The sequence below is a fragment of the Semicossyphus pulcher genome, unplaced genomic scaffold, assembly GCF_022749685.1.
Source record: "Semicossyphus pulcher isolate SPU_LCO1_2020_fin unplaced genomic scaffold, fSemPul1.0.p SCAF_13, whole genome shotgun sequence".
Lineage (NCBI taxonomy): Eukaryota > Metazoa > Chordata > Actinopteri > Labriformes > Labridae > Semicossyphus > Semicossyphus pulcher.
Window position 1 is genome coordinate 23,033,478 of NW_027211637.1, and position 20,520 is coordinate 23,053,997.

General features: G+C 42.7%; 2 protein-coding genes across 3 annotated transcripts; both read left to right on the forward strand.

Annotated features, from left to right (window-relative positions):
* The first annotated feature begins 7,888 nt into the window (after nucleotides 1-7,888).
* LOC138589923 (uncharacterized) lies at nucleotides 7,889-13,488 on the forward strand. The gene is made up of 5 exons (XM_069660410.1): nucleotides 7,889-8,366; nucleotides 10,000-10,185; nucleotides 10,877-11,024; nucleotides 12,354-12,521; nucleotides 12,607-13,488. The coding sequence occupies exons 1-5, from the start codon at nucleotides 8,282-8,284 to the stop codon at nucleotides 12,941-12,943; spliced, it is 924 nt and encodes a 307-aa protein (XP_069516511.1). The 5' UTR covers nucleotides 7,889-8,281; the 3' UTR covers nucleotides 12,944-13,488.
* Nucleotides 13,489-13,941: 453 nt separating this feature from the next.
* On the forward strand, nucleotides 13,942-18,858 carry LOC138589951 (caspase recruitment domain-containing protein 19-like). 2 transcript variants are annotated; one of them, XM_069660454.1, is made up of 6 exons: nucleotides 13,942-14,036; nucleotides 14,906-15,051; nucleotides 15,190-15,346; nucleotides 15,964-16,032; nucleotides 17,437-17,502; nucleotides 17,587-18,858. In XM_069660454.1, the coding sequence occupies exons 2-6, from the start codon at nucleotides 14,968-14,970 to the stop codon at nucleotides 17,685-17,687; spliced, it is 477 nt and encodes a 158-aa protein (XP_069516555.1). In that variant the 5' UTR covers nucleotides 13,942-14,036; nucleotides 14,906-14,967; the 3' UTR covers nucleotides 17,688-18,858. The 2 variants fall into 2 exon arrangements, with proteins under 2 accessions (XP_069516555.1, XP_069516553.1); XM_069660452.1 differs by having other exon boundaries at nucleotides 13,951-14,021.
* The last annotated feature ends 1,662 nt before the right edge of the window (nucleotides 18,859-20,520 follow it).

The window sequence follows — 20,520 nt, forward strand, 5'->3', positions numbered from 1 at the left end:
TGATTTTGAGTGAAATATCTCGATTACTGTTGGAGGGATTGGCATGAAATTTGGTACAAACATTCATGCACTAATCAGGATGAATTCCAATACCTTTAGATCGCTCCAAACTTGATCCTTCAATCGTAACGCCATGGTATTAACAGAAGGCGTTGAAACATTTTGTGTGCAAATTGTCTTTCATAGCTAGAGCTAGTGTCAAATACTCAGGACGAGTAGGCCTACCTTCAAAGCGAATTAAATTCCCCTAAGCCTTAGCGGCACATTCTTTTCTGCTAATTAGCCATCAGCTACAGTTAGCATGCTAGCATACGGTTTAAAAAAACATCCTAGGATGCTCTCACAACATCAGACACCCTCACTCAAGCCACCCAGCCAGGGTTGATCAGGCCCTGGCTCATGTCCCAGCAGCGTTGGCCCATGGTTCGGACCTCCTGATCCAAAAGCAGCTAGATGCTCTCTCTGCAGCCTCTATGGTGGATTTGATGGCTCTCCTTTTGGCAGCTCCTGTGATGCCAAGCATGGTGTTAACCTGGCACAATGAACAGACAGCAAAGCCTCTACACCCCACCTCGATGGACTCACAACAAGCCAGTTCCAGCCTCTCTTCTGACACTGCTCTACCTGCTCCTGGTACTTAAGCCACTTGCGTTCATTAGCCTCTTCCATGCGGTCCTCCCAGGGGACTGTCAGCTCTATTAAGAGCACCTGCTTGAAAGAGGCAGATGTTAGCACCACATCTTGCCTTAATGAATACAAACATTACCTACTATACATCAGCGTGTTCGTGTTTTCATGTTAGCCTGTTTGCTGATGACATTAGCATTTAGCTCAAAGTAAGTATAGCTAGTTTACACAACATAGCTGCTAGCATGGCGGTTTCTTTCAATCATTCAATCACTCAAATTTTATTTGTATAGCGCCAAATCATAACCAGAGTTACCTTGAGACACTTTACAGAAAGAGCAGGTCTAGACTGTACTCTTTAAGTTGTTTAAAGAGAGGCCCAACATGAATCACCATGAGTAGCACTTAGCAACATTCAGCACATTGGCAAGGAAAAACTTCCTAACATGCAGAAACCTCGAGCAGAACCAGACTCATGTTGAACAGACATCTGACTTGACTGGCGGAAGGACCTGCAGGGACAGAGAGAGACGGAGGAGCTCGGTGTGCCACTTCCCCCCGGCAGTCTAAACCTTTAGCAGCATAACTGTGGGCTGGTCCAAGTCTGAGCCAGCCCTAACTATAAGCTTTATCAAAGAGGAAAGTTTTGAGTCTACTCTTAAAAAGAAGAGAGGGTATCTTGCTTCTTGGACCTTGACTGTTAGATTATTTCAATCTATTCTCAGAAAGCCAGTTTGTATGCTGGTTTCAAGAGCAAAAAAAAAGGAGCTAAATACAGTTTAACCACAAAGGCTGTTTCTTTTAGTTCCTCTTTCATTTAATGCTTTAATGCACTATGTGTCACAGTTTCAGTAGAAACAAAAAGGTGAGGACCCAGAAGCAGACTTGGATATAAGGTTTTACTAATAAAAGGCAAAAACGCACAAACAAAATCTAAACTCCAACAAAAGACAAAAAAAGGAAAATCAAAAGACAGAGCAAAAAACTTACAAACAAAACCAGGAAGCAGGTAGTCCAAGGGAACACAAGGAGCCACGAGGAAATCAGGGGAGGCACAAAGATAATCCAAAGAAGACACGAGGAACAAAATCACACCAGGAAGGTCAAAGACATAGACTCCACAGATAAACGAGACAGGGGAGCACAAAGACTAAATAAACTTAGGAGGTGAGGCTAATCAGACACAGGTGAGACAATCAAGGGGCAGGTGAAAACAATCAGGGCAAGGCACACAATCAAACAAGCAGGAAACACAAAGGCAGGAAGTGGACCAACACGAGAGTCAAGGTGACAAAGTAAAACAGGAAATGATCTATTCAAAAAGACACAAGTGAAATACTTAACTAAACAAGACTAAATACTGAACACAGAAGAAACTAAATACAAAACTAAACACTGACACTATGTGATGAAAACATTCACCCATTAGACAGGATACTCTGTCTGTATAAGCTTATGGATATTATAGTAAAAGTGCTATTAAATCTGCTGTACAAAACAAATCCCAAACAGAAAACTATGTTGAAAAGACTCAATCCCCCAGCACCACTGCAGTAATATTCTTAGCCCCTCATCCTCTGTGGTGTCTGAGATATGCTGTGCATCTGCAGCACCATGCCTTACAAGCTGTGCACGTTGGAGGAAGCACGGTTCCAAAGAAATGCTTGATCAACTAAATTTCCTCCTAAAGTCTCATTCTTCTTACCTGCCACCCGTTTCCTATCTCGTCCCGTCTTCTATTTCTCGCTCCCTCCCAGCTAGTGTGCGTGTGTGTGTCTGTGTGTGAGGTGCAGATTTATGGTGCGGCCCAGACGCTGGTGGCAACAGTCCAGCCTGAACAAGTGATTTGTTCAGAGATTTCAGACACAGAAGACAGAGAAAGGAGTGTTAATGTTGTTATGAGCCGATCATGTGAAGGAAAGAGAAAGAAGACAGGAAATGTGGGTGTCTTTTTAGAAGTGGTCTCTACCTCTAAGGCAAGCAACTAGCTTTATAATCCCCCTGAATGTTTGTTTTTATCACTTTAGCAACTAAGGACACGTCAGAGAGGGCACCTTCAGTCTCCTCCACCCAGACCTGCAGCCATATGTGGCCTGGTCGGAGCAGCAGTGTTGACGGGGCCCTCCTGCTCCACTTAATTACCTGTGTGATGGAGTGGTTCCCCCCCAGCAGAGCCGCCGTGTCACACTGTGTCAGGGGCAGAGCGGACACACGGAGCTGACCAACTCACCTGCTTCACCTTTCTCTGTTTGTGTCAGATCAGATTAATGATAAGCTGTCACAGCCTTTTCACCGCCTCATGTTTGGTGATGATGCCGCTCTGTGAGCAAAACACTCACTATCAGTTTTATTCCTTTTCACTGAAGAGGCGTTATTGACTGTGCGGGGCTTCATTAGCAGGCCTCTTGGATTTCTACTGGACTGCACAGATTAGAGAACGGAACACTGAAGCCTGAGCGGAGAATAAAGTGGAAAGCACTGAGAGTCCAAACTGTACCCACGGAGACGATGCCAGTTATCTGTTGCTGTAGCAACCGTGGCTGAATGAGAAGTTCGAATTTGTTTCTTCGTCTAAATTTGAAGATAATGACAGAAGTGATATAACTGGGAACATTCAGAAATTTAACAAAAAGGTTTATTTATTCAGAAAGAAAAGGTATCAGTCATCAGTGTTCCCCACCTATCGCCCAATGACAGGTGGAATTGGCTCCAGCACCCCTGCGACCCTGAACAGGATAAGTGGTATAGATCATGGATGGGTGGATGGATGGATAAAGTAAAGGTGCACATTCTGAGGTTTGGCCGGCTTTTAACGACACCTTCTTCTAAAATTGAAATTATAACTCACGAAAACAACGTCTGCTTCGATAGTGGGAAGTTTCACCTCTTTTAGGTGAGGCCAGCTGTTAACATCCTCTTGGTAGGGGATGTTATCTTTGCTTATGGGAGTGGTTTTTTGAGAATACACCTCTGAAAGTTCAATAAACTGGTTGCCATCCAGACTGCAGATTTCCAGTCCAGTCACGATCCAGCTGTTCACAACAGATTAATTTCCCATTTTACGCAACAAGATGTTTGTGTTGCGTTCATGCATGTCAAGTTGGCTTATCAGTGACTCTGTAACAAAAGTCGCTGAGCTACCTGGATCGAGAAATGCATACGTAGTCACTGTCTTAGTTCCCTTTCGTGTCTTGACACACACTGGAATGATTGAAAGAACACAATCTTCCTTACCGGCCCCAGTGACGCACACATTTGATGTAGTTTAAACAAGAGCAGTTGATATGGTTTGTTGTTCGCAGCTTTCTTTCGTTGCCTCTCCTTGTGAGTCTATATGCAGAAGTGTAGGATGTGGTTGAGAGCATTCTTGTTTTAAACATGCAAAACACGGACCTTTGCTTCTCAAGAAGTCAATCCTTTCTTTATGTTGCTTGCTCTTAAGTTTTCTGCAGACGGTGAGGCCGTGTTGTTCTCCTTTGCAATAAATACAAGGCTTGCTGTTTGCGACCACTGTGACAGTTTTGGTCTTGATGTTGCTTGTTTGTTGTTTTCCGTTTTGACTTTGTTTACAGCTCGGGGAACAATGGCTGTTGTGAATACTTTATTTAGTTTGATTGTCTCTGCACATTGTGGTCTTGGTTTCTGTCGAACTGGGTGTCTTGTGCTTGTGGTGGTTGATGTTAAGTTTCCATAGAGCAGTTGTAACATATACCTAACCTGCTTGTTGACAAAGTCTACAAAGTCCTGCAACTTAGCTCTTTGTCTTTTCTTGTAGACCACAGGCAAACTTTCTCCACGCTTCTTTGAGTTTGTATGGAAGTCTGTGTCTTTTATGTTAGTCTGTGAGAAACAATGCGAAAGACTGCAGTGCAGCACCGTATTCTGACCTGATTGTCTGCCAGTCCAGAGCTTCCTTTATGTAGGCTTCAGCTATCTTGTAATCATCACCAAAACACTCCTTGTTCATGGTTTTGCAAAACTTCAATTTTTGCATCCAACTCAGCAAGAGCAGTCTTGTATAGCATGCATTTCCTTTCTGGCCCTTGTTGCAGCTTCGATTCTCTTTTGCTCAGCCTCAAATTCTGCCTCTTCATGTTTTTCTTCTGCTTGCAGTTGAGCCTTCCTGCATCTTTTTTCTGCATGCCAATGCTTCTTCTCTTTCTATTGCCAACTTCTCCTTTTAATGTTTTGGCCTTTGCCATTAATGAAGCACGCTCCCTTTCTGCCTTTAATCTAACTGAGGAAGACGATGACGACACACTTCCACTTGGTGACCCAGGTCTACTCCGGCGCTTAGTAGTGGTTGTTTTGGATGCTGTAGACCTACTTTCTGTGTGCATTACTCCTTTATCACACTCAAATTTCAGCCCTGGCAACTTTCGTCAGGACCAGCCCTAGAGGGACAAACGGCGTGGGTCAGAGACAGATGATCCAGAGTGTGATCTGCACACAGTGTAGCGGAATGTATAACAGTGTGATCCAGCAGTGAGCAGTTTATAATCACGCAGCGCAGTGAGGACACCGAACTGTGAGTGGTTCTCATGCTCTGCCCCGAGTCACGTTAGGATAGGAGCAGATATGACAGATAAGAGATCTGTGTGTGTTTTGATGCTCTGTAATTAAATCAATAACGTCGCGATCCGCCCATAAGTATAAACATCGTCTCCACAGGCTGTCGTATGTCCGTTTGCTGTGTAGTTCATATATTTCACTGATAAACACAGATGTCGAGGGGCAGCAGGCTTCAAATTCAACTTGCAGCTTGTTGTCTTTTCTTCTTGAAACACGGTGAAGATCCTTCACGTTATCCGTTTCGAGTTAGGCAGTGTCGAGCTCCTTTAATCCGTGCAGAGCCAGTCGTTCCATGCAGAGCGAGTTTTTTAACTTTCCACTTTCCACTGAAGGAAGCCCTAGCTTGACGCTCTAACGATTCCCTCGTATTCCACACCAAAAAATCCACTGGACCACTCTGTAAAAAGTTTAACTGTTTACTTGAATAAAATAAGCAACAGGTACAACTAAAATGTCCATTTCAAAGGTTTTCCAACACGAGCCAAAAAAGGAAAAGAGTGGTCAAAAAACTGTGTGGCTCCACTCCTACTTCTGTCGTCTGACTGCTGCCTTCTCTCTCTAGATCAAAGCCACTTAAAGGAGCAGTTACCAGTAAAAAGCTATAGAGTCCTCTAACTACTAGTGACGCTTTTACATTCAAATACTCCATGCACATATGTACATAATCATTTTATGCTCCATATATTTAAAGGGCGCATTCACACCTAAAGTCCGTTTGTTTGGTCCGAATCAAAGATCAAATTGTTACAAAGTTGCATTCTGACTCGAGTTTGGTTTCTGTTCACATGGCAGCTTTTACCAGCGGGCCAAAAGTTTTGATGCGCAAGGAAACTGCTCTCTGATTGGTCAGAATTTCGACGGGGGAAACTCCCTGAAGTAAACAAAGCAAGAGAGCGCACTGATCAATCACACGATCTCAACATGATCACGGGATGTAATGTTTTTGAGTTGTTTATGAGTTTTTTACTTGTGTAAATGTTTAGTCAGCCCATATTTCTATTTCCTCATTGCTCCCCCACGTCTGTCCTCTTCTCATCTCGGCACCCGTAAACATACTGCATTGCACAGTTTTATGGTTTGTTTCCTGTACTTGGTCCTACTTTAAGTCCGTTAACGTTCTCACCAGAATCATACCGGACCGTGGTTCGTCTGGAAACGGACCGAGACCCATCTTTTCTAGCGGACCATGGTCCGGTTGTTTGGTCTGCACCAGAGTTTAATTCCGGCGTTCACACCACCTAAACGAACCGCACTGAGGGGACAAGCGCTCCAGGGTTCGGTTCAATCGGACTAAACAAGTTTGGTGTGAACCCGCCCTGAATGATTGTCGGAGGACGTTCAAACAGGAAGTCTGTGTGATATCATCTATTCATTAATTAATTCATGATTCCTTCATATTACTATCTCTCTCACTCCCTCTCTATGTGTACATGGTGTTTATTCTTTTAAATATTAAACCAACCAGATTTTGCCACGACATTAATCAACCAATTATCCCGACTCTCCTCCACCAAAATCACTCCAATCCAATTCTTCAGTGTCCAGGTTCAACTCTTCAGATGTCCACTCCTTCACTACCACAATCACCAGTGTCTAGACTCCATCAGGGGGCATCCTATCCTGCTCTCTGCCTCACTGCCGCTTTCAAATACATGCAGACGTCACGATGGGGCCGAAGACATTTCTCATTCTCCAGTAAAGACTCGTCACATGGAGGGTGCACACCAGGACGCTTCCTCACTGACCTTTCGAGCACTAGTGTAGTCCTTACCTCTGGAGTCTGAACACTTTTTTTATCAGCCATGCTAATATATTCATGAGCGATGAGGCAAGCTGCTGTCTGAACAGAGGCCCCCAGAGCGTCTAAGGAGGTGTGTGTGTGTGTTGGGCGGGTCTGTTCAGGTGAACGGGGCTGAGCCTGTGGAGACACTTATCACCCGCAGCAGAGACAGTCTCGTGCATGACCAGAATCCTCAATGACAAGAGAGCAACATGCAGAGAGGGCCGCTCAGACGGGAATACAAAACGTAGAAGGGTTCATGTGTAGAGTTTGTTTGTTGTGCTCATGTTAAAGTAAAAAGCATTCATTTTCTGAATGATTTTTTTGAATTTGTAGCTTTATCTTTTATTACATTTACATGTAACAACGGTTACTTATTCTTGCTTCTATTAGAAAACCTGTCCGAGACACAGAGCAGTTAAATGATTCATCCAGGTCAACATTTAGCACCATCACCAGCCAGACCGACCTCCGACACAGCAAGACACACAAAGGGAAGTGAAAAAATACTGTCTGAAACGTTATCAGACAAAGGTGTAGAAACTCTAAGCAGCACAGTGTGGTAACTTTAGACAGTGTGCAGTCAAACGGTTTCCATACACAGCTAATTTTACCTGTATAATGCATAAACACCACTTTTAAACCCGCCTTCTCTTCTTCCCTCCGTATTTGTTTAAAAAAAAACATCCTGTATCTCCTGACAGATGCAACAAATGTCTTTATAAACCATCTCTCTTTGATTTGAACCCCCTCCTCAGCCACTTGAGTGCAGACGACAATTAGAGGCCTTAAAGATGAGCTTATCGTCACTGATTGTGAGTGTTTTGCATATTTTCCACCCTGTCTGAAGCACCACATCCTGATAGGCTCAAACAGAAACAGAGCTGTTAGTCGCTGCTGTACTTTCACTGTCCTGCCTACAAAGCGCAGCTGTGCTATGCAACATGTCCTGACCGGATTTAATCCACAAAGTCGTTTCTGCTTTGGTCGACAAGGTCTCGACCGATCACTTTATCTCACGAGGGCTCATCCTGCTCTCGCGCCACAGTAGCTACAGCGCGCAGTCCAAACGGGGAAGAAGTGAATGATGCAGTGAGGAAAGCATTGTGGGAGGATTCTGTTGATGGCAAGCTGCTCACTGGGAGGTAGAAAGGCGAACAAGATCGCACGTAGAGGCTCGCGCAGGATTCCAGCTACGGAATCCCGACTTGTTTAACGTGTACCGGGCACAGAGGAGCACCGTTGCGCAGTCTTTACGCACGACCAGAAGAGCGGAGTGGGGGGCTCCTGCCTGTCACCACGATGTCAGCGGCAACAGCTTCTATAGCAGATGTGTCCAGGACTAATTTTATCAACAAAGATGACAGACGTAACCGGAGTAGCTCAGGTAAGACCTTGTGATGCCTTGTGTCGAGTTGAGAGATTTGCTTTGGCACTTTGCATTTGATCAAGTCCTGTTCTAAACATAATGACCTGTATGTTTAGGATTTAACATAACATATTTAAAGAAAGGATTATTTACAAGTTATTATTACACTGACCCCTTAAAAAGGCACAACGTTCATACAGATCTACGTGTTTGTGTGTTAATACTAGACCTACTGTGTATCTCCTCTTGTGCAACATCCCTTCAAGGTCTTATAGTTCTTGCTGTGATAAATAGCCAAGATATATAATGTGATGCACTTCCAGATTATCCCATATTACCAGGCGTGTGAAACATCTGAGAAATTTTAATCTAATACAAATATACCTTTAATATATTTAATAAAAGTGCCATCTACATTTGTGCTGGAAAACTTAATTGATACATTTTTTGTACATCTCATAGGTTGATTTCACAAGAGGTAAAAAAGAGGAAGTGAAAAAGGGAGGCAACTGTTTGTGGTTTTGAGAACATAAACGTCTCGCGCCAATGCACAGCTGGGCGTTATGCACTTACGCAGAAGCAGCCACACACGCAACGCACACTTACACACGTTATATAAAGAGATGCTCTCTACTCATCGGCTGTGAGGTGCGTCCTTGTGTTACATAAACTTGAGTATTGTGAGCTTATGCAAATGGCTTTCAGAGGTGTATTTACACCAGCTGTGTGTGGCACAGAGCCATTGAAGGAAAAAAAAGAATAATAATTGTGTAATTGTTCAAAAAGAGAATAAAGAACTTATCCCTCTCTTTATGTCTGTCAATGAAACCGTAAACTTTTGGTGTAACTTGACGCCCCTTGTGGTGAAAAAAGTGCACCACATGGTTTACTGGAAGTGCACAGCCTGTCTCACATTATTGGATGTTTTTCCTTTATTTCAAACTTACAAAGCGCAACATAGCAAAATCTCTCCGTTGTTTTAAGCAGGAGATCAGAAGCAGGCTTCCCTCAGTAAACAAGCTGCTTCTGACACTTCCTGCCTCGGCCTGGTCACATGGTCACTCCTCTTGGAAATCACTGATTTGATGTCGTCGTGTTTATTTGCATTCCAGCAGCTAGTGTCATGATGAACTCTTAAGTTGTAGGTTCACAGTAACAGACTTCTGGCTGACACAGTGAGAGACGTCCCCTCCTGTAATGTGCTGAGCTCCATGCTGTGCTATGTGATAACTTGTTGTTTAGCATGGATCCAGATGGCCTGTGTGTTTCCTCCAGGCTCCGGGGCCTTTAGTTTAATCATTTATCAGGTTTCCTGCTTTGATACTGTAAGAATTCGATGCAGCAGAGCACCACGCTGTTGCAGGGGGGTTAGTTTTTGTCACGTGCAGCCCTACAGGAGTGCAGCACTGATAGCTGAGGAATGACTGTCCCATCCCACACCAACCCAACTCATCCCACTGGTCACCCTGAATTGTTTCTGTGCAGCTGTTTGAATCCCAAGTCGGCTGATCATCTCTGTGAAAACAAACTTCCCTCGAAGCTACATGTATCATACATTTAATTCAACTTTAGCTGCTTTTTGGTGATATACGCACATCAAACATGCAACTTAATTAAATCTCAATCACTGTTTTTGATGCCCTTCTTTCAGGTCAGGCTCAGTGCACACCCATGCCCCTGCCAGCCGTGGGTACTCGAAGGATCATCAAGGGAAATGGTACCAACGTGGGCACGGTCATCTCCCTGCTGTGTCCTGCCAAGCACAAACTGGTCGGTGAGCTGACGTGTGTACCAGGCCCCAACAGCACCCAGTGGGTGGGCGAGACCTACTGTAAACGTAAGTGCGACCTTGATGTAACACTAAATATACAAAGAATAACACTCATTGTTTGTTACTTAAAGAATCTGGATGTTTGCACATTTTATAAGCAAAATGTGTGTACAGATTAAATGTTTCTGATGCTTTTATTTTGCAACGGCTGCAGAACTTCTTCTGAACTGTCTGTCAGCTCTTCATTATGAAGAGATGGAATATATTAAGCATTGTGTGATGGACATGGTGGGTATAGGCAATGAAGACACTTAATTAATACTTATATAAATACTAATGCAGGATGAGAGGTTTAATCTCAAGTGTTTGCAGTTAGTCATTCTTTAGGTGAGTGACTGGAAAAAGTGAGGGAAGGATTGTAATTATGTTTCAAGATCAATCATCATGGGAGAGAAGAAAGTGACTGGTGTGATTAAGAAATGGAATTTACTGTATGTTTAGCTTCCATTGGGAACTTTGATACATCATTATTATTTTTGCATATCTTCTCTGTTTAAGTGATAAAGAAAAACTTTGATTTAGCAGTCTGTGTGATGAACTTGATCCGCTTGAGACAGACAGCAGTGTATTCTTTCATGCTCTAGCCTTAATAGGAATTGGAACACTTAGATTTTGCAGCATACTGGGTTGTCTGTAACATTGAGTGCACACCATGGAAATGAAGTCCATAAATAAGTGTTCTGCTCTGACACTGCAGCTCTGGCCCGATTTGAGGACTATGGTTTCCGTGTGGCTGTGGTGGCATCCATTGTGAGCTCGGCCATTATCCTCCTCATGTCCATGGCCTTCCTCACCTGCTGTTTGCTCGACTGCATCAAAGACGACAAAAAGAAAAAGCAGGAGAGGTCAGTGAGAAGCAAACAGTGTTTTAAGTGCTCAGATAATTTACTTAAAATAGGAATGTCTCAATGTAAAAGTTCTTCATTTAATATCCTACTTTAAGCTTTGCTGCATAGACTGTTTAAAAAGATGGACGAGACGTCTCCACCACCTCTCATTCTACTTATTTGAAGTCAAAATACCCCTGAGGCGAGTACTGCCATCTTGCGCTTGTGGTGTCATTTGAAGTCAGAGTTGGCAGGTGGAGCCAGGGCTACAGATGTCCCGCCCTTTCTGCGAACAAAAACATGCATTTAACTTACCAAGAATTATTTAACAGCAGAACAGCTTCTTGTGTTGGTCTGAAGCAGAAGTTCACAGATATGGAAAACTTCAATGACTGTAGTGATCGTTAGTTACGTCTCCTCTCGCCGTTCCTCCTCTACTCTGCTTATCCAGAGCTGATCAGCTGCAGGAGCCAGATTTGTCAACAGAGCTGTCAATCATCCTTTTTACAGCATCAAATAACTTATTAAAAATAAACTTGTCAGAAAAATGAACACTTGGACTAAGAACTAACTATAATGACAGAATTCATGTTTGAGAAACATGTTTTTGGCGTGTATTCTGATTTTATAGTTCGACACATGTCCCCTCTGTTAACATGGAGGAGGTGGGCTTCATGACCTATACTTCAGCCAGTCAGCAGGGAGGGCTCGAAATGTTCTGGCTTCACTTTTAGGTAGCTGTCATGTCATCCATCTTTTTAAACAGTCACTGGTTCACTGTGAAGTTATCGTGTAAACAAACCATCATAGTTCAAGACCACAAGAGGTCTTGTGTGTATCAGGATTTGAGCATTTTTGTGGTGGGTGCAGCTGAAATGTTTATTATTTCAAATCCAGCATTGTGTACCAGCATGCAGTTTTCTTCTTCCTGTTCCTCCTCGCCTTTGCTGGTGCATTGCTGCACCGCCTCTTGTGTATCAGTGAAAGAGTGTGAAACCATTAGCAGGAGGGAGTCCTCTGTCACCCACATGTCAACTTGCTGCATGACTCTCAGTATTTAAGTTATCCCTGTGACTAAAGTCATAATCTGTTAACTTACTAATAACTAAAGACGTCAAAAAGTGGAAAAACATTACAGCATTATACTCTTTGATGGCGTAAACTAGAAGTATTATGTAACAGAAAAAGTATACTTTTGTCAAGTAGTACCTCAATATTGTACTTGAGTAAATCTACTTAATAACTCTTCATAATGGGAAGCAAAAGATGGAGAAATAAAAGAAGATATTGTTATGCATATTCAAACTGACAGACTGACCTGCTGATTTGAACTGACTTTTTATATAGTGATCCGGACATGTGGCAGTGGGACGAGCAGGCCCAACAACAGGAGGAACACGGCTCTCGCAACAGTCATAAAGGCAGGAACAACAACAACAATAACACCCAGGAGAAGCTGCTTTCATTGTGGGACTCGGGTAACCCAGCCAGGTGTGACGACATGAGGGCCTGCAGGTGAGAAATGTGCTGAAACGGTCAAACATTTAAAAATCCGACAAGACAAGAATTGAATAACCAACTTCCTGTCTGTCCTTCACAGATATCAGCAGCAGTACACCTATGGTCCTGCCTGCACATGTGGCCCCACTCCTCTGCTTTCTGCTCTCCCCGGCTGTGACTATGACCAGCCTCTCTTACCCCGAAACCAAGAATCCACACAGAACTCTGCTGCACCGCTTCACTACTTCAGATCGCCTCACTCCTCCTTTCATAGTGCGAGTCAGGGCCTTGACCTCATCCCAGCTGTGGGGCCTGGTTTTGCGTGGCAGTATGGAGGACAGCAGGCCAGTTTGTCAGGAGGGAACCCACCAAGCACAGATGTGTCCAACTCGAGGAATATAAAGAAAGAATCTTCCATTCGGATTATATCAGTCTGAGGACACATTACCCTGAAGTTGATGACATCGGTACAGATCAAATATGTACAAGAGTGTCAACTGTATCAGTGAGGACTACGGGGATTAATAACTTAACATTCCTTGTCTTGTTGAAATGATCATGTCTGAAACTCTGCACAGTATTAAGCCTCCATATGTGTTTACAGACCTGACAGACTTATGTGCCTTCTGTAAATTGTAATGGCACACTGCCCTCTGTCTGAAAAAGGACGCCATTGCACTTTCAGGACACCAGCCTTGTTTGATGACGCTCCCTGCAACTGGAAGATCAAGGGTCTTTCATGCCCTTAATTTGAGCTTCTCACAAACCTCTTATATTAGTATGTTGAGGTTAAAGTGAACCATTATTGGGACTATATCACAACAAATTGTTGGCAGCTGAGGGATTTGTCTGAGAAGCTCATCTCAGGGCAGGAAAGTCCAGTTTGTTTTATGAGGAGAGTAACTGGAAACCTCTGGCCAGTACAGTATGTAAATATCATTTTTAAAGTGTTAAAAAAATAAATCTACTTCTTAAAAAGTGATACTGTTTTGCAATGCAAAGACTGCTGTGTGTGGTGTATATCCACCTCTGAGGGATAAATGCAAATGTTTACAAGCCAACATGATAAGGCAGCAGACCTTAGATGACCTTGATGACCTTTGACTGTATGAATACTCCCACAAGGTGACACAGAAATAAAGACTGTGTTTCTGCAAGATCACAAATTAGGCCCATTATTATTATTGGTAAGCCTAGTTGAACCAATACAGTCATTAGTCTTAATGGAAGAGGAAAGGAAATAAAATAAAGTGATTATGACGCCTTTAAGGTACAATGTTTGTGACTGAAAGCAGGTCCTGCTAATCTGTTGGTCAAGTCAGTCTAATGGTCCAATGTCGCAGACTGCGGATTGATACGTATCATGTGGTGCTGAGGTCAATCATGTAGCCTCGTGCGGCGCTGCGTACTGATGTAATGGGACAGCAGAGACCGTTTCACCGGAGGGAGGAATAAGTTTTACCGAGAAGTTGTCGGTCGGTAGGAGAACCCACCGTTTGTTTGTCAGTATGACAGGTTTGTGAATCAAGGGTAAGATGTTTTGTCTTGTTTTGGAGCATGTACAGTAATCCCTGCGAGCTGACTTCTAGGTGACACGGGCTAACTGCCCTCCTTGTGTGGGTGCGGTACTTGTTGCACGAAATTTAGCTCAAGCTTCAAGCTAGGTCGTTGCTATGGTAATGTGTGTTAAATGGAGAGAAGTACTCACGCGGTACTTATCGTTATTTGACACCACTTAAATCAGCCTGAATATTCTTGGCTGATACCCATCTCGTACATAAAATGAGCAGTTTGGTAGAAGGGTCTATTTTTAGTCTGTTAATTCAATTCGGTTTAATGCGTACTGGACAACCAGGCTCGTCAGAGCTATCCAAACCTTTATCAAAATAGGTGTGATGAAGCTCCATTTAATTTAAAACTGCTAAGTATTTTCACCATTGTTTATGTCAGGGTATTCGGTCTCACTTTGTTCAAATGCTAGTTGAATTGAATAAAGCAACATAAAATATTTAAATGTTCAAGCACCCGCATCAAGCTATTCAAAAACAGTTTTACCACATGGCAGCCTTAGCTGTTAAGAAAGTGTAGCCTTTTCACTTTTATAAACAGGAGAGTAAACCTCTTACACTTTTATTTTCAGTAGACGACGGATGCCAGGACCAGCTTAATGACAAACTACTTAAGGCTAGACATAAAATCTGCAGGTATTCAATTAGAGCTTTGTAGGGAACCTTTAATTGTATGGGTTCATAACCTGTTGCTGACCTGACCTTCACACTAAGGCCCATAAATCTTCACAGCCCTGGTGCCTTCATGAACTTGAATTAAGGGATTACGGTGTTTGTGTAGAAAAGAAATTGCATTTGATCTAACGCTGCCTCTTGCTCGTTCTCGGCTAGACATTTATGATTGCCATGAGAAGCTCCAGAGGGACGCCCAGTTCCTGTGCTCACATGAGGGGATGGACACTGAACTGGTTGACAGACTGGTTCTGCAGCTGAACAGGATCTACCCCCAGATACTCAGCGACAAGGAAGCACACAGGGTCAATATAGATAATATATTTCCCATAACTGACCATTGTCATGTCCTAACAGTTAGATATATGTATTAAAATTAATTTGGACCTAGAGCTGAACACAGGTATGTTCAGTAATTCAATTTAGCATGTGTTTCCCTGCAGTTCAGGAACCTGAGTGTACCCACAAAGGTGCGGTTAGCGGAGCTCTTGACGCACCTGTACGTGAAGGGAGAAGAGGCGTGTCATGAATTCTACAGAGGACTGCACCTCCACGCTGAAGATGTGTACACGAGCCTGCCCACCAGAGTCACACAGACAGGTAGGACCGCTGGACAGGGGTGTAAAGTAAAAGATGCAGTCATCTTGTAAAAGATGTATTCCTGCAGAGTCGTATATGATTGCATTGTTTAGACAGTAATTTAGTGGGGAGATAAATATACATGTAGAGTAGAATCTGGGCTGATTTTTTTCTACCTTTTAAGTTAGATAGGTAGGTCCTTGATAATGAAATTGGAGTGTGTCAATATCCAGTTGCCTGTGCATAATGTAATTAAGTTTAACACACTGACACACATCAGCTGATATTTACTTTAAAGACTTCTCTCTGATTAAACCAGTTATGTGATATGTATCACTACATATAAACAGAAGTGCTCCATTAACATATATGTCATATGTTTTAAAGTTATTTTGTCAAGTTTATCCAAAACATCAGGTGAGATGGTGACGCAAATCTCTTAACCAACTTCCCCTGTGTCCTGTAACGGTGCATCTCCTGCTGTGTAATTGCCCTGAGTGGCTTATCCTATTTAAGTTAGGGAGAGAAGTAAATGTGCCTCCTGCAGGACATTTCAAGTAGTGGATCTCACATTACAAAGGATGTTATTTATTTAAAGTGTAGGGTTAACACTTTAACCAAGTTTTGCTCTGTTGTAGATGCTGCAGATCCACAATGGACTTTCATTGCAACCAGCTCCCAAGATCGATATGTGCTTAATGACAGAGGTAAATCTAAGCAACATCTCACGCTACAGCACTCTAGTATACTAGAGCAACATCGAAATGTGCTTTCTGTTTTGTTTTGTTTTTTAATTAAAACTGCAAATATGGATTTTAACTGTGCAAGTGTTGTTTAGCAAAAGAGGACACCAGTTGTCTTGCAGGGTAAACAACTCTTCAAAGTACAACATACGTTTGAGGATTGTTAAACTGTTTTCAAGCTGATTTTATTCTTACAACAAAATGGAAATCACCATGAGGTGATTTGAAACATAATAGAGATAGGTAATCCATCCTAGTAAGCAGTCAAGTTTATGTTATAGTCCTAAATAGATGAAGGGGATGTAGGCAGGAGCTATTGTGAAGACGCACACCTCTCAATTGCAAACTTTATTTAATTCCAAGAAACAACAAAACTCTCGAATTGTTTTCAATATCCACCATTATTTCTGATGCTGATTTATACTTACTCCAGAGTAACAGAGCACACAACTGTTAGCAGACAAAACATAGTCACAGAGGCTTTGATAATGACATTTATTTTCTTTGTGAAAACTGGGAAAGTACCCTTTAACAGACGGTGAACTGAGCCTTGTGTATATATCGTCCTCTCGGGTCTCATCTGTGCTGTTCCTTTATTCTATTTATATATTTTGTTGTTTTTGATTTCAATGTTTAATCTCACACAGGCATGAACTAAAGCCGATGGCTGGCTAGAAAGTAGAACATAATTGCATAAACCCATGTAAAACTTTGTGAAATGGAGATTGGAGACCGTGATAATACGTTGTAGTAAATAGGCTAAAACACACCATAAATCTGCTGTTGTAGAAGTTTAATTTGGAAACATGGCGGCTCGGGTTCTGTTTAAAAAATGGTAGTCTTACAGTTTATGTGTGTCAGGGTGCCTCTGTACCCCTCACTGATCCTCAGATAAGCCCCTTAAGCCAAACTAAGCTTTGTTCTTCAGCACATGTAGTTGTCTGCTGAACCTTTTAACCCCCAGCATCACAATGTGGGCCCCTCTGCTCTGCACTGCTTCACCATTTTTCATCCCATTGCATCCAGGGCTTTGGCTTTGTGGGTCAGTTAGGCTCACGTGTAAACCCCCTGTCCAAAGCAGCCTCCTCTGTCCTGCATTCCTTTGAACAGTCGGGGCTACATCCACGGGGTCAGAGGTGTGTCATCAGAGGGAAATGGGTCATCAGGGATGTAGATGCTCATAAGTCATGCAAAGAATTGGTGGATTGTACGGACTGTGAACAATAACAGCTGAGCAGCTATGTACGCTTTTGTCCCGCTATGCACAATAAGTATGCCCACCTGCTGATCAGTTAGTCACATTTTTATAGGTGTTATTGGTCTAAAATAGTCACTGATGAGATGGTTTCTCTTTCTTTCTTTCTGCAGGACCAAGGTTCTTCCTGAGCTGTTTCAGTTTTGTAGTTGGTTTTGCAATGTTTTACTTCTACAAAGGTGAGTCAAGCAGAATAAGGGTTTCATATATCAAGAAATATACCTCTATTTATTCTTACTTATTATTACTCTTCTTGCCCACAGAGGGTGACACATTGAGATGTACCGGTCCGTTTCTTCACTGCTCTGCAGCAGCACTCAGTAAAGGTGCTAAAGATGTTTTAATCTCCTATGCTGAGGTTTGAAAAGAGAAGAGACGAGGCAGTTAAGGTTCTCAATTGTTGAAGAACGAGCCCTGTGAGAAGAACAAGCCATTAAATTTGCCACTTTGCCGTGCCAAACTCTTCGACACTTGGAGAGCTATCTTTTTTTTTTTAAATTGCACAATTTTCTCAGCAATACTTGACTTGTTTGTAATCCCTTTGAAGCTGACAAGAGTGATTTCCCACAGCACACTTATCTTCATATGAACATGTCATGTTTAACCATAATACTTGTAAGTATGGGATTCATTTTTTGCCAGAGTAATAATTCCAATCACATTGATGCTTAATATTAACTGAGTAACTGCACACAAGCACAGGTGTTTTCAGTCACTCTGGCTGATTAGATCTCTGCTCAGGTTCAAGCTGGTTGGTGTTGTGTTTGTAAATATATGATGTCTCCAAACTAAAATGGAATAATAAAGGGTAACATGTTTCAACCAGGTACAACCACACCAATTACAGCAGCATTCCCATTCTTTCTGTTTTTTACTAGAGTACAACTGCAGTTAAATGGTAAATGTACTGTACTTGTATTGTGCTTTTCTAGTCTACAGACCACTCAAGCACTTTACATGTCACACCCATTCACACACTGATGGCAAAGGCCTAAGTTCATACCTGATGGCTTATTCACCTGGAGCAATTTGGGGTTCACTGTCTTGCCCAAGGACACTTCGACATGTGACTGTAGCAGTCAGGGATCGAACCCAGAACCTTCAGATTGAGAGACGACTTGACTCTACCACTGAGCCACAACCGCCCCATTACAGTATATAATTTGCATACAGTATGCAAACAAACTGCTTCCTCTTAACAATGCTCCTTAACCTTTAATTAATATACTGTACATACATCCATCTCTCTGTGCCTTCTTGGTAGCGCCGTCGCTGTAACAGAAGGTTGTGGTTCAGAATAGCCACATAAACAGGACGTAGTAGAACATCCTGCATTCTGCATTTGACATGCATGCAGGGACATTTTAAGGATGCATTCCAATATCACTATCTCCATACCATTTAGTGTGGCAGAAAATTATTATTTAAGTCATGGAGGCTTATTTTGACATGTTTGTCGAATGCAGTATGCAAAGGAGTATAGGTATTGGAACGCAATGTCCTAAGAAGAGGCCACATAGGTGAATAAAACTATATTTGAGTGCAGTGTTAAACTTTGTTAAAATAAAGTACAAAACATTTTTAACATCACCTGTAGTTCTGTCTTATTTTTTATGTATAAAGATAAACATAATACACCTTAAATGCATAGAGTAATGTTTGCTTATGTTTGGTTGAATAGTTAAAACATACAGCTTTGTGTCTGGCTCTCTTTAGTCTGCTTCCAGATGATTAAAAATGCATCCTACTGATTGAACAGCATCAATAAAAACACTAGAGGGCACTGCTCCCTCGTTCAGTGCACCAAAGTGGGAAACAAGGATGGAAAATGTTTTGGTGTACTATAACAATGACAATCGAGGGCATCAGACAGCCCGCATACATTAATAATGATGATCAAATTGATTGAACAAATAAAGTCATCTTAATTAAATGCACACTGTTGAATGCTCAGGAAAGGCCTGTGCGCAGAGTAGATGCATTTCATACTCACTTAAAGCCCTTTAAAGGAATACTTATAAAGATGACTCAGTGGGAAAGTGACCACATCAAAGAAGGCTTGTATACAGTGCAGCTCTGCAGGAGAGTTCGGGTGTCTGATGTTTGAGGACATCTGAGCTGCGTTTTTACTGCATCTGTCTCCTCCGTATAAAGAGCAGCAGAGTCAGACAAGAAGAGGAGGTGCTAAAGAGGGTTAGAAGTGTCACCAGTGTCCACTTTGAATGCTGGCATCTGACATTCCCACAAGAAAGGTATTAATAGTTACGCTTCAATCGAGCTAAACCTCCTCCTTCATCAGCAGCATCTTCTGAAGTGAGACCCCCGCTGAGGGAGGAGATGGAGCCAGAAGTGTGGGAGCCGCAGACATACATTATGTATCTATATCAGTCTACAGATCTGCCCTGAGTGGAGCAGTGTGTGTCATCAATCTGGCTCTCGGCTCGTCGGCCTGTTTCCACGGTTACCAATAATAGTTGTGGAGGAGGAAGAAGGATCAGATTGTGACGTTGGTCCGTCATCTTAAAGGTGCTTTGTCACATTCTCATTGAAGTACTGTACCTGCCACTATGAATATTCCTCAGGTGTTTAGCAGCTGATCAGTGAAACGGGCTCAAACTGATTTCTTATTCTTGTGTTAAACAACTCAAGTGTATAAACGGAGCACTTGCTTTGGCTCTAATTGGGGTTTCGGTGACATGGCTGAAACACTGTCTAATTAAGGCTTACATTTTAACAAGCAGTTCTGCCGGGCTCTGTGCTGTGTGACTCTGACTCACCAGCTGCTGGTCCGGAGAACCACAGCCTCGCTCCAGCTTCGCTCCTTGCACAGAGGTTCGAGGAAAAACCAAACATTGTTTTAATTTGATGTTAGGCATGTCGCCTGTGGTCGGATACAGATGTGTGGGTAAAGTGGTTGGAGCCTTGACTCAGACAAAGCACTCCCTGCAGGCCTATGAAACGTCCTGGTCCCAAGCCCGGACAGGAACAATGACATCTTGCAGTAACGTCATCAATGTTATTAAAAATTGAAGCCTGTTCCTCATTTGTGTGACTTCATTTGTGGGTCGGGCTGATGCTTAAGGTCACTCTCGGGCAGCAAAGGAGACAGACAGTATGTGAGATCACATGTGCCCGACTGCTGCTGTCTCCACTTTCCTGTTTGTCCACCAGAAACAAACGTGGTGTTGTTTATGCAC